General features: G+C 41.0%; 1 protein-coding gene across 1 annotated transcript in view; it reads right to left on the bottom strand.

The window, feature by feature from the left end:
* Window positions 1-654: 654 nt before the first annotated feature.
* The window catches only part of Katna1 (katanin catalytic subunit A1), a 33,422-nt gene continuing 19,309 nt past the window's right edge, over window positions 655-14,767 (bottom strand). The window contains exons 5-11 of the mRNA XM_028861010.2: window positions 14,288-14,409; window positions 11,262-11,367; window positions 9,744-9,902; window positions 4,238-4,364; window positions 2,969-3,103; window positions 2,462-2,588; window positions 655-927 (exon numbers count right to left, since the gene is read on the bottom strand). Of these exons, the coding sequence (XP_028716843.1) occupies window positions 729-927; window positions 2,462-2,588; window positions 2,969-3,103; window positions 4,238-4,364; window positions 9,744-9,902; window positions 11,262-11,367; window positions 14,288-14,409 (975 nt within the window). The 3' untranslated portion in view covers window positions 655-728. The remainder of the gene's footprint in view (window positions 928-2,461; window positions 2,589-2,968; window positions 3,104-4,237; window positions 4,365-9,743; window positions 9,903-11,261; window positions 11,368-14,287; window positions 14,410-14,767) is intronic.

Genomic DNA, 14,767 nt, shown 5'->3' with positions numbered 1-14,767 from the left:
TTGTATGTAGTGCAGGCTGGTCTCAGACTCACTAAGTAGTTAAGCAAGACCTCAATCTTGCATTCTCCTACATGCTGGAATTACAGGCAGGTAACACTATGCTTGGCTGTATGCAGAGCTGGAGATCAAACTTAAGGCTTAATGCATGCTAGGCAAGAACCCTAGCAATGAACTATATCCCTAGCCCTAGCTGGATTGTTTTAATTAATTATGGGATGTGTGTGTTTCTGTGTTTGTGCACATCCATGTGAGTTCCAAGGATCCTAGAGGCACTGTATTCCCTTGAAACTACTCAACATGGGTGCTAGGAACTGAAATTAGGCTTTTGTGAGAACAGTATGCACTCTGAACCACTGAACCATCTCTCCAGCCCCAAGAGTCCTATTCTTACTCTGACGGAAAGGGAAGAGAAGCTACCATGATACCAGATGAGAAGAAAGATACACTAGGTCTGGCTATGCTTTAGTTAGCTGCAAGTGTGTTGGCTAGCTTTCAGTTATTACCATACAACAGCAAAATGCAGAGGGAGAGATGTTGTACTTAGCAGAAATCAAGCAGTGCTAAATTAAAACAATATGCAGCTGAAAAACATTGCCTTTATTCAGAATTTAAAAATCACACCATTATGAAAGTTTAAAAAAATATAGCACTCAGTGCAATGAAATACTACATTTAATTATTTTTCAGACTTAAGGCAGATTTCTCACAATTTACATGTGAGAAGTTAGTTAGCATGATCCAAACTCAACTATCCATTTCTCGTATCTTTCAATGTCTGCAGCTGATACTGACTTAGAAACTTTCTTTAAAGCCATTTCAAAATCCTCCATGGTGGTAGGCATATGCATTTCTTCTCTTGAAAGGTTTCGGATTTCTTCTGGAGTTAGACCCTCAATACGCCTTCTCATGGCCATCAAGGATGCATCCCTAGGTATTAAGTTTTAAAAAAGACCAAAGTGTTACTTTAATTGAATTTAAAAACTGTCAAATTCTCTAAGATCTTACCCACATTATATACGTAACATTAATACTGCATTGCAACTTACATTGGAAAACAAGGCCTGCTTTGAGTTGCTTTTTAGCAGTGAAATCTTCCATAATGAAGAAATCTTCCATAATGAAATAAGTATACTAATTAATTCAAGTAATAAATGGTGAAGACAGTTCAAGATAAAGTAAAAAGATATAATAAAGCAGCTTGCAATTGCATTTCCTTATGTGTTCAATAAAGAATAGGTATTTGGGATCTGGAAAGATGGTTCGGTATCTAAGAGCACTGGCTGTTCTTCCAGAGGTCCTGAGTTTAATTCCCAGTAACCACATGGTGGCTCACAACCATCTCTAGTGGGATCTGATGCCCTCTTCTGGCATAAAGTTGTACATTCATATAGAGCACTTGCATTCTTAAAATAAATTAATCTTAAAAAAAAAAATAAGTATTCACCATGAAGACAGAAAGGAATGTTAGCTAGAAAATTAAACATTTTCTCCATATAAGGGAAATCAGGCATGTTTTCCCTTTCCCCCCTATTACAGAAACTTAACATCAAGACAGTCTTTCATAAGCTGGGCAATGGTGGCACACACATGGGAAGCAGAGGCAGGTAGATCTCTGAGTTCAAGGCCAGCCTGGTCTACAGAGTGAGTTCCAGGACAACCAGGGCCACACTCTTAGAGAAAAAGTTTCATGTAGCCCAGACTGACCTTAGATTGGCAGTGTAGCTAAGGATGATCTTGTACTTCTGATTCTCCTGCCTCCATGTCCTGAGTGCTAGGATTACAGTCCTGCATCACCACATCTTATGTGTGCTGAGGACCAAATCCAAGGCTTCGTGCAAGTGAAAGTATTCTACTACCTAAGCCACAAACCCAGCTCATGCAATTTCTTTCTCGGACCAAGTTCACCATTAACTGCAGTCACCATGTATGTATAGAGGTAGTAACCTCATTGTATACATAATCTCTGATTCCCGTATTCTGAGTGATGTGCTCACTTAGAAATGTGGAAGCTAGTATAGTCAAGGCCCTGAGACTTAGATTAGGGCCACGCCTTGTTGCGCCAACTGGACAAAGAGCTTACTCCAGTTACATTTAGGACATGGTGATTACATGGATTCATGACTCCAAGACTACAGTATTACTGTATCCTGTGAGTCATTTCCCATCTAACACTGCAGGGAAGCAATGCTTCTTGAACTCAGAGCTTTCAAATGGACTGTGGATCATCAAATGCAAATATCTAGCCAACACCTGTTAACACTAACTTAAAACCAACTTGTAACCATCAATATATTGCAGTGTAGAGTTGGAATTCTTGTAATGCCAGGGATCAAACTCAGGGCTTGCATGCTAGACAAACACTACAAATGAGCTCTATCTCCCAGCCAGGGTAGGTCATCTGCCTTAATATAAACACAACTGAAGTTTATGCTTACAAAAACCGAAAGTGAGAACTACACACCTGCATACGTTGGTAATGTCCGCCCCCGAGTAACCTTCCATGTTTTCTGCGATGCTTGCAAGGTTAACATCATCAGCCAGTTCCAGCTCTCGAAGACTTATTCTTAACAATTCTTCCCTGCCTTTTGCTAATGGGAGAAACACAGTTGAAAATTTACATTCAATGGGAACAGAATATTGTGTATTTTGCTCAAGCCTACTTTCTGATATAGTTTTAAGGATGATCTCATAATGGAACTTAGGCTGGCCTTGAATTCATCATTCTCCTGCCTCAGCCTAAAAGTACTAGGATTTATAGGCATAAGCTACCATGTCCGCCTCAAGCCCACAAAGTATTAGAAATTGTTTTTCAATTCTTGGAGCAAGTGTGTGCTTATCAAGTTTTCAAGGCTTCCAGGTTCTAGATGTATCAAAACACATGTATCTGCCTCCTCAAGGAAGGCTAGTATAAATTTTAAATTATAAAATCTACTTAATAACTTGAGCTCCCAGAAAAGAGTCATAATACCTGATGGTAAAGGAATGTAGATTCTTTTCTCAAGACGCCGTCTTAAAGCTTCATCTATATCCCAGGGAAAATTAGTAGCTGCCAGAACCATAACCATTTTGGAAGGGTCTTCGTTTTCTGAAGCACCTCCAACACCTAAAAGGGTAGAGAGAATAAAAGTTACTGAATGGGACTCATGAAATAAAGCTCAGTTCTTTTTTGTTTGTTTGTTTGTTTTTCAAGACAGTTTCTCTGTGTAGTTTTGGTGCCTGTCCTGAATCTCGCTCTGTAGATCAGGCTGACCTCGAACTCACAGAGATCCTCCTGGTTCTGCCTCCCGAGTGCTGTGATTAAAGGTGTGCGCCACCACCCGGGAAAGCTCAGTTCTGAACAGACTGAAATCTGTACATACTGATTCAGGGCAGTGCAGTCTCCCAGCCTCCCTAAGACTCGTGAGTATGTGACCCAAAGAAAATGAAAGGTTTTGCAGTACACAAATATGTACAAATATGACCCACAAGAGATTTAATGAAAACACCAGCTCAGTCAATCACTTACCAATTACTTAAAAAAGAAAAAGGAAAAAAAAATCACTGGGCATGGTGGTGCATTCCTTAAATCTCAGCACTTGGAGGCAGAGGCAAGCAGATCTCTGTGAATTTGAGGCCAGCCTGATCTACAGAGTCTCAGGACAGCCAAAACTCAGGGCAGCCAAAACTGTGTAGACACTGTCTCAAAAAAACAACAAAAACAAAAAACCCTATCAGGCTGGAGAGATACTTCAGTGATTAAGAGCACTGGCTGCTTTTCCAGAGGACCTGAGTTCAATTTCCAGCACCATGTGGCAGCTCACAACTCCAGTTCCAGGGGTTTTGACACCCTTTTCTGGCCTCCTCTGCCACCAAGTATGCACAAGATGCACAAACATACATGAAAACAAACACTCATATACATAAACTGTGAATACATTTTTAAAAAGTATTCCAAGTACATACATAACCTCTAAGGCCAATCTGTTTGCATTTTATGTCCATTTGTTCTGTGGCTAAAAATAATCAATATACATGTCAAAGAGAGGTATGTGGATGCCATTATTTCTGACAGGTCACCCACTCAAGAATATCCATCGACTGCTACTGATCTCTATGCCCTGAACGCCTGCCCTTCATCCTTCTGGAGTTCTAATACATACTGAATATGCTGGTCTAGCACTACAAACAACTTGACTGACTGGAAGAGCATACGCAGCCAGCCCCCATCCCAAGTCAGTCTATGCACAGATGTGCGTACCGTCCATTTGAACCAGCAGCTCAGCTTTCACCCTGCGGCTTGCCTCGTGTTCTTCAGAAGTCCCTCGGCGGCTACAAATAGAATCTATCTCATCAATAAATATGGTAGCTGGAGAGTAAAATCGAGCCTAAAAGAAGAAACCAAGCAATACCAGGTTTTAGCATTTTGATTTTTCTTATTTAAAAATGAGGCTGGGATACATCCTAGTAAAAGAGTGCTTACCTAGTATGCCTAAGGCCCAGTGTCACTGAAATAATTTATAGATTAGCAACTGGGAAACCTGAGGCTGAATGACGGCTTATGAGCACTTGCCGCTCTTGTAGTGAACCTGAGTTCAGTTTCCAGCATGCAAATGGACACCTCACAACAACTCCTACAACTCCAGTTACAGGGGTTTGACATCCTCTTCTGGCCTTTGTGGGAACCAGCACACATGATACATAGGCATACACACAGGCACTCATACATACACAGAAAATAGGAAGAAACAAATCTACATACTACATCTTTCCTCTTGCCTAATGGAAGAAAGAGGGCGTGGCATCCTATTTAAGTTAGTTTTAATTACATTTACTTGTGTGCGTGCATGTATGCGTGGGTATAGGCGAGCCACAGAGTGTATTTACATAAGCACAACTTGCAGGTGTTCAATCTCTCTTTCCAGCACATGGGTCTCAGGGATCAAATTCAGGCTGACAGGCTTGGTGGCAAGCACCACTGAATCATCTCACTGTCCCATCTTTTTTTCCTTTTTGGATACAGGAACTCATGATTCCCAGGTATCCCGGATTTGCTATCTAGCTGAAGATGACCTTAAGTCCATTCTCCTGCCGGGATTTCAGATGCACACTGTCACAGCTCTAAAATATAGCTTCTAATGAAAACATAGACATCATTTTCTCCAGTATAATTCTGGCTCCCTCTCCAAAAAAAGTGTGCATGTGATAAATAGTGTTATCCTGCACCCTAGTGATGATATGAACAACTGGTAGGTTCTAGGAAAAGCTTGGTTGAAATCATTCCCTTACAATATAGTGTCTGACTAATAGAGAAATTCTAGTTAGATGGTTATTATTTTTTTTTAAACATAAAAAAATCCATGGGGCTGGAGAGATGGCTCAGTGGTTAAGAGCACTGACTGCTTTCCCAGAGGACCTGGGTTCAATTCCCAGCACCCACATGACAGCTCGCAACTGTCTGTAACTCTAATTCCAGGGAATCCAATACCCTCATATAGACATACATGCAGGCAAAAACACTAACACACATTAAAAAAATAAAAAATAAAAAAACAATTTTTAAAGGGGCTGGAGAGATGGATCAGCGGTTAAGAGCACTGGCTGTTCTTCGAGAAGACCTAAGTTCAATTCCCAGTATCTACACGGCAGCTTGCAACTGCTTGTAACCCTACCTCCAGGGTATTGGACACCCTCACACGGATATACATGCAGGCAAAACACCAATGCACATAAAAATAAAAATAAATAAGGTATTCATACATGAAGTATATTTTAATGCTTCTAAGTAAACCATTAGAAGAGTCCATTTTTATTGTTGTGTTCTAAGCACATCAACAAGAATTCAACTTCATTCTGTATGTTGTCACACCAAGCAAAAACCATCATTTCTGATTCTTCTCAAGCACTGAGTCAGAGTGGTCTGCTTCAAGCAGAAGCTACGGGACACATGCCAAACTGGTTTTGCTTGGCTTGGGAAGGCACTGTGAAGAAACTTTTGATGGAGACCAACTGGTTGTGCCTTCTGGTAAGGGAAACCTCTGTCTGGTGTAATCACTGTTGGTAACATCCCACCATTACAAGAAACCAACCCAGGGACCATTCAGACACAGCTTTGTCACATCCCTCCTTCTAACAGATAATGGCTTCAGGCACAGGCATGTGACTCAAGACCAAATGCTGATCCATGGACTTCTGCTTGAAGAACTGAAGTGGGGATGCATTTCTCTGACTTATACTTCTTACCTCAGTCACCCCATGGGCCTGCCCAAAGTCAAAGCTAGCCACAGTAGAGCAGAGATCAGAAAGATCTCTAAGGATGTCTGAACTAAGGCTCTCAGTAGGCCTAATAACTGGGAAAGTAACTTTAAATAAGCCCTATAGAGCACACTTTCTGCTCAAGTTTAAAATAAAACAACAAACTAGACAATTACTTTTTTTTAATGTCATATTACACACTTGCAGGCAAAGCACCCATACACACTAAAGAAAAATATAGATTTTAACTTCTAGACAAATTCTCAACCAAAGAGAAGGAAAGTTTCACCCCACGCTCAGGAGTAGTTGGCCAACACCAATCAGACTCCATGTTTTCAGTGGCTTTCTTTTTAAAAAAAAAAAAGAGAGAGAGAAAGAGGGAACTGGAGAGATGGATCAGTGGTTGAGGACACCGGCTTCTCTTCTAGAAGTCCTGGGTTCAATTCCTGGCACTTACATGGCTCAGAATAGTCTGTTGCCCCAGTCCCAGGGAATGTGACATCCTCTTCGGGCCTCCTCAGGCACTGCATACTCATGGTACATAGGACATACATGCAGACAAAACACCCATAAAGGAGAAAATAGTTTAAGTTTTTTGAAATGAGAAAGAAAGAACATGAAATTGGGTGGGTGGGAACGGAGGAAACCTGGAAACCTGGGAGAAGTTGGAAGACAGGAAAAAGTATAAAAATATCCTGTATGAAAGCCTCAAAGAATAAATACCAGGCCTTGACTGAAGCCTCAGAAGTTCAATGTCAGCCACTCAATGATAGATGAGACCCTGTCTCAAAAAACTAAGTCAACTAATTAATGAGAACATAGAACTTAAGCACTGTCCAGCATTCACTCTGAGAGATCCTGGGGAAGTGAGAACATGTTGAAAGAAGTACCATCTACCTGGCATGGTGGCACATGCCTATAATCTCATCATTCGGGAGATGGAGTAGGAGGACTGCTGTGAATTTTAAGCTAGGCAGAACAATATAGCCAAGACCTCATCTCTTAATACAAAATGAAGGAAAAAACATCATCTCAAGCTGTAGGAGAGGCAGAAAGTTTAGGTCTTTGAGGAAGGGAGTCCATGTGAAATACAGCCCCTGACTCAGGAGTACAAGAGAAGGAACTCAAAACTACAGGCACTGCCTTGTGACTCAGCCAATGTTCATTTGTCACTCAAGTAACATACTCCTGTAGATGCAAAGGGATTTATTTAATGATGGTTAAGGTTCTCCCAGGCAGCTCCAGGAAAGCCAGTAAAGAACTGCTTTTTTGTATGCCTTTGTAAACCGCAGCAGGAAAACCACTGTGGGGCTACAAGTGGAGAGCAAACTCAAGGCCCTGGGTTTGGAGAAGAGAATGATGGAAGCCAGCATTGGGAAGAAGCCTCTTCCCACAGAATAAATAACATCAGTATAAAGTTTACATCAGTATAAAGCTCTATACTTGAAAGCATATCCAAAAGCTGGGCGGTGGTGGCACATGCCTTTAATCCCAGCACTTGGGAGGCAGAGACTGATGGATTTCCGAATTCAAGGCCAGACTGGTCTACAAAGCGAGTTCCAGGACAGCCAGGACTACACAGAGAAATCCCGTTTCAGAGGGAAAAAATAAAATTAATTAAATGTGTGTGTGTGTGTGTGTGTGTGTGTGTGTGTGTGTGTGTGTGTTTATGTGTGTGTGTCTCCCAATAATTTTTAAACAGGTAATATCAAGCTCCAATGAGTTAAGATTTGTATTAAGCAATTTCCTTGTATCAGTTGACTTTCTGATATCACAGAGGTAAACTGCTGTGTGCGTGTGTGCACTCGGGCATGAGTTTATGTGTGCAAAGGCGTAAGTATTATAAATTTTGTGCCTCAGATGATTTGAGATCAGCAGGGCTATCCTCACTCTTCTGTAATCTCACTGCATTTTAATTTTTTAAGATTCACTTATTATTATTATCTGGTGAGAGGATCTCACTATGTCACTCTGGTTATTGTAGAACTCACTATATAGACCAGGTTGGCCTCAAACTCATAGAGATCCATCTGTTTCTGCCTCTTGAGTGCTAGGATTAAAGGCGTGCACCACCACACCTGGCTTCACAGTATTTTAAAGTAAGTATATGCCTTGATTTGTTGATGCATGGGAGGGGGGCAACAGACACTGAAAAAAATTACCTCACAAATACAGAAGACAGCCTGTGTCTCAAGAAAAAAATGGAATTTATCCAATGTGGAGACACAGAGTGATCACTGTGGCTGCTATTTGTCATCAGACAAAAGAATTATCTTTATAATATCTTTATAATAAATGACTTCCAAATGACAAATGAAAATTGTATATTAGGCCAAGTGGTGGTGACACACGCCTTTAATCCCTGCACTTGGGAGGCAGAGGCAGGCAAATCTCTGAGATTGAGGCCAGCCTGGTGCAGGTCAACCAGGGTTACACAGAGAAAACCTGTCTCAAAAAACCAAAAAATAAAAAAAATTGTACATTAAACAACCTTAAATACTCTGCCATAAGAATGAAATACAGAAAAAAAGAAAGAGAAAGAGAGAATCTGGAGAGATGGCTCCTAGCAACCACAAGGTGGCTCACAGCCATCTACAATGAGATCTGGCGCCCTGTTCTGGTGCACAGGCAAAACACTGTATACATAAGTAAATCATTTAAAAAGAGAGAGAAAAGAGAAACCCAAGAATCAAAAAAATTAATTCAAACACTGGGTCATCAAAATCAAGGTGGCAGCTGGAGAGATGCTCAGTGGTTAAGAGTTGTTTCTGGACAACCGTTGTTGTTAGACGACTGGAGTTTGGTTCCCGCACCTACAAGAGGGCACTCATAAAACAAACACCTGTCACTCAGTTACAGGAGATTCGGCAACCCCTTCTGGCCTCCACACGCATCTGCACTCATGTACATAAACCCTCACCCAGACATACACAAATGCACACAATTAAAGTAAAATTAATCTTAAACTCAAGGTCATTGGCAGAGCAGATAAGTTGGAGGTGATCTAAGTTCCATGGCTGCTTAAGAGTCTACATCTTTGGCTTGTTAAATACAGCACTTAATCAAGTCATAACTAAGCATGCTGTTTAACACATGTAATTATGAAGCTGGCAAGGTGGTTCCAGCAGATAGCACTTGTTGCACAACTGTGACCCTGGAACCCACATAAGGGTGGAGAGAACTGACTGCTCCACAAAACTGTCCTCTGATGTCCACTTGAGTGTGGTGGTATGCACTGTGCCCCACACACAAATGTGTGTGTGTGTGTGTGTATGTATGTATATACATACAATAATAATAAAATTTAATAAAACAAACCAACTAATCATAACTACTTTAGACTCTTACAGCACATTAGTAATGCTAATGCCACAGTGGACAGATGCTCAGGAACCAACATATGTGGCTCCACCTCTGGAGGAAAGGAGATCAATGGAAACTCATGTTTCCTATCTACGTAATGGAAAAAGTCGGAGGTCAGGAATCTCTGTGAGAGCTCTGTCAAACATTACCATTTCAAACAGAAGACGAACAAGCTTCTCAGACTCTCCTCTGTATTTGGAAGTCAGGGTTGATGAAGAGACATTGAAGAATGTTGTCTTGCATTCTGTAGCAACTGCTTTAGCAAGGAGGGTCTTTCCAGTGCCAGGTGGGCCAACCATCAGTACTCCCTGTAGGAGAGAACAGAGTACAGTCAACAGTGTAAGCAAAGACTTCACCGCCATGGCTACTTCCTCCCCATTTTTGTCTTTTGAGGGGGATAAGCACAAACAGGGCCCTGACCTCCTGGGCTCCAATGCTCCTCCTGCTCTCCTCTCCGGAGGCCTGGGACTATCAGGGGACACCTCCTGTCCTGTAGCTGCCCTTGTTCTCACAAATAATACTAAGTATCAAATTCCACTAAATTTATATGGGACACTGAGACAAAGAGCAAAGAGAAAAAGGAATGCTATTTCATAACAAAGTTTTACTTATTTGTTTTTTGATACAGGGTCTCATTCATTTAGCACTGGCTGGCCTGGAACTCACTATGTAGATCAGGCTGGCCTCACACTCACAGAGCTCCACCTATCTCTGTCTCCCAAGTGCTGGGATTAAAAATATATACCGGGGGTGGGCCAAAGGGGAAGGTGGTGGTTCAGAGTGGGAGGAGGGGAGGAGGGGTGAGAAGAGGATCTGTCGTTGGTATGTAAAATGAATTTTAAAAAAAATTTAAATAAAAAAAGAGGTATATGCCATCACTCCTGGCACAAATACCTGGCACAAAAGGGAGATAATCACATTAAAAGTTTGGAACTTACTGGGTGATAGTGCCTCACGCCTTTAATCCTAGCCCTTGGGAGTCAGAGGCAGGCGGATCTCTGTAAATTCGAGGCTAGCCTAGTCTACAGAGTTTCAGGACAGCCAGGGCTGTTACACAGAGAACCCTGTCTCGAAAAACCAAAAGTTTGGAACTCAGTTAAGAAAAAGGAAAACAAATAATTATTAATTTATTAATCATTACAAAAAGGTTAACTATTATTAATTGGCATTTTAAAGAAGCAGATGTTTACTCTTAACCCACATTCTTTTAAACAGCTCCTTTTCATATCATCCCAGAATTTTCAAAAAATGCCATTATCAGATAAAAATATTGCTATGACAAATTATGCATTGCAACAAATGAAATGCGTTAGCCAACTGGTCACGTGTGCAAACAGAAGATCATTCTAAGTGTGCTATATGTACTTCTTCCTCTGGGAACCTTGCATTGGTTTGGTCAAAACAAAATTCTGAATAATACATCATAAACTTTTTCTTTTTCTTTTTTCCCCCGAGATAGGGTCTTACTCTAATCCAGGCTGTCCTGGAACTCAGTATGTAGCCCAGGCTTACCTGCCTAAATTTCCTGAGTGCTGGGATTACAGACTTGAGCTACTACACCTGGTTTAAAATTTTTCCATATTCCACTTTTCCCAATATGAGTAAGTAATGGCTCATCATAGCAGCACTGCCATTTACTCGGACGATGCCTAAGGGTACAAACTTACTTTCCATGGTCTCCTAATGCCCTTAAAGAATTCTGGCATCCACATTGGTAACACCACTGCTTCCTTAAGCAACTTTTTAGCTTCTACTAAATCAGCAATATCATCCCTGAAAGAAAAGATACTTTATCAGCCAACCCTTAGATTATATATCCAATCCTATAATCATCACCCTGGAAACCATCATCTGCACAGGATTTTATGCCACAGACAAAAATGCTCAGTCTTACACACCAATCAGTATACATAGAGGATAACCTTTGGTTTTAGTTCTTGGTAATAATAGTTTTCAGTTAAAATTAGGAGAGCACAGGTCTCATTCATTCATTCTCTATGCTGCCAAGCTAGTGTAAAATTCATGATGCGATATGACCTAAGCCAAGGTTTAAGCATTTCCTTAACTAAAAAGCTTGGAACCATACACATGTATGTTTGCATACACTTCACCACTTAAGCATTCTCTAATCCAAAATCTGTTGAGATTAATTTCATCTGAAACTCTCCAACTTTCTAAGGATAATGTATTTGCTTGCTTAAATAAATGTGGCTCAAGGCCCTAGTCTGGAAAAAAGAATGATGCAAGTTAGCACGTAGGAGGAAGCCTCTTCCCACAGAAGAAAGTCATTCAACTCTACACTTGAACATATATCCACTACCCAGGCAGTAGTGGAGTACACCTTTAATCCTAGCACTCAAAGAGGCAGAGGCAGGTGGATCTCTGGGTTTGGTGCCCTCCTGGTTACTAGCTCTACAGAGCTAGTTCCATGACAGCCAGGGCTACACAAAGAAACCCTGTCTTGAAAAAAAAAAGAAAAACAATCAAACAAAAATTAGAGGGGGCTGGAGATATGGGTCAGCAGTTAAGAGCATTGGCTGCTCTTCCAGAGGTCCTGAGTTCAATTCCCAGCACCCACATGGCATCTCACAACTGTCTGTAACTCCAGTTCCAGGGAATCTGACACCCTCACATAGACACACACGCAGGCAAAACACCAACTCACATAAAATAAAAGTAAATTATTAAAAAAATGTGGATCTTGGTGCATTTTTGGATTTCTGATTTTTCATATTAGGGATGCTGAATATGCATTATCATTGACAGCAACTTATCATATATCCCATAACTTGAATGGCTTAGAAGAATGGCCATTAATAAAGAATAAACAGGGCATACAGCAAATACAGCTGCCATGCTTCCATCTTTACTAAGAGGCAGATGCCAACGTTAAAAGAGCATCAACAAGCCAGGCGGTGCTGGCTGAGCCTTTAATCCCAGCACTCATGAGGTAGAAGGAGGCGGATCTCTGTGAGTTCAAGGCCAGCCTGGGCTACAGAGCAAGTTCCAGAACAGCCAGGGCTACACAGAAAAACCCTGTATTGGAAAAACTAAAAAACTGTGTGTGTGTGTATGTATATATATATATATAAAATCAACATCATTATGAAGTTCTCCCCAGTCACTAGAATACCTACCAGTACTACTAGTGTATGTAGCAATTTTACTATGAAAATATTTTTATTGATGAATATCAATTACTAGAAATTTTTAAATAGTCTAAAAATACCTATTAATCATCTATATTTTAATTAAAAGTATGTGCCAGAATATAACTTGTGGAAAAGTGAGCTTTTATAACAACCTGTAAAAAGGTATACACCCTTTACTAGATATAAAACTGAGAATCTTGCACTAATAGCAAATAAAAGCAATATCTAACATAAGCTATAGACATAAACAAGATGCATTCATAAAAATCTCCACCTAGGGCTAGCAAGCTGGCTCAGTGTGTAAAGTGGTTACTGAACAGGACTGAGGACCTGATCCTCAGACCCACAGAAACATGGGAGAGAACAGAGTCCACAAAGTTGTCCTCCGATCTCCAATCCGTGTCACAGCGCATGCTCCACCCCATCAAACACACACAATAATGATAGCTTTTTTGTTGGTGTTTTGGATTTTTTTGAGACAAGGTTTCTTTCTGTAGCCTTGGCTGTCCTGGAACTGCTCTATGGACCAGGCTGGTCTTGAACTCACAGAACTCCACCTACCTCTGCTTCCTGGGTCCTGGGATTAGAGGCATGTGCCATCACCACCCAGCAATAATAAAAGTTTAAAACAACCAAATAACAAAAACAAAACCTCAACCTTTTCAACATTAGAAGGGGGCCCAAAAGATGAAATCTGTGTTCTTGGTCCCACTCTGTACATGACTTATTTAAAAAAATCTCAAGGAACTGGAGATATTCAGTTGGCAGAAAACTCGCCTCAAATTATGAGACCCTGTGTTCAATACCTAATCTCTCTCTCCCTCTTCCTCTTCCCTGTGTTCAATACCTAATCTCTCTCTCTCTCCTCTCTCACACACACACACACACACACACACACACACACACACACACACACACGAGGCTGGAGAGATGGTTCAGTGGGTAAGGGCACTGGCTGCTCTCACAGAGTGCCAGGTTTGATTCCCAGCTGCCACAATGCAGCTCACAAGCATCTATAACTCCAGTTCCTAGGGATATGATGCCTTCTTCTGTCCTTCAAAGTCACTGCACACATAAGGCACAGGCAAAACACCCATCCATATAAAATAATAAACTTAGAAATGCAAAATACAAATAAAAATACAAACACTCCAAACTAAAGTCTGGGTAATGTAGCTCAGTTGTTTCAATGCTTGTCTAGCCAGCACTAGCCCTGGAGTCCTCACCATCACCATGTAAACTGGTCACAGCAACGTGTCTGTTATCTCAGCCCTTGGGTAAGAGGATGAAGTTCAACGCCATGATGGCTACAGAGTCATTCTGAAGCCAGTCTGCTCTAGAGGGAACCCTGCCTCACAACAAACAAAAATAAAAATCTCAAGACAACATACTGGTACAGCCTCAATGGGAATACAGCTCTTCATTGGATGTCTGCTTACACTGCATACCCTAGTCTGTCCTCAAAGCAGATCTTTAGCACATGCTCATATTTTCTCTTTCCAGAACTATCATCAGCTCAATTATCTTGTGATGTGACTTACCACCGAACGTTGGGATTTTGAGAAATTATATCTCTTTCCAAAGCTTCCACTAAGTCCTTGTCATATCCAGTGCTATCAAACTTATTTGCCTCTGGTTCTGTAACTGCAGCAGGTGATTTGTTCTACATGAGGAGATAAAAAACAGAAGAGCTTTTAATTGACCGAAAATTTATATTTTGTTTCTGTGAATCAGAAACAACAATCAGACCAAAGTGATTTTGTTTATGGAATGATCTCCTGGTGTAAACCGAACATGAGTCAAACTTCTGAGCCTCCTGCTTCCGAAATCACGGGTATTACCACTACTAGCCAAGGAAAAACATCCTAATCAAAATGGATTCCTTCCAGAAACCAAAGAGGCCAGAAGGAAGTGATATAGTATTTTCTAAGTGCACAAAGAAAACCCAGAATCCTTCCAGCACAATATCCTCCAGAAATGAAGACGATATCAAGGCATTCTCAGAGACAGGCATGGGAGCA

This window comes from Peromyscus leucopus, chromosome 8a (genome assembly GCF_004664715.2).
Source record: "Peromyscus leucopus breed LL Stock chromosome 8a, UCI_PerLeu_2.1, whole genome shotgun sequence".
Lineage (NCBI taxonomy): Eukaryota > Metazoa > Chordata > Mammalia > Rodentia > Cricetidae > Peromyscus > Peromyscus leucopus.
This window is presented reverse-complemented; position numbering and strand designations above follow the sequence as displayed.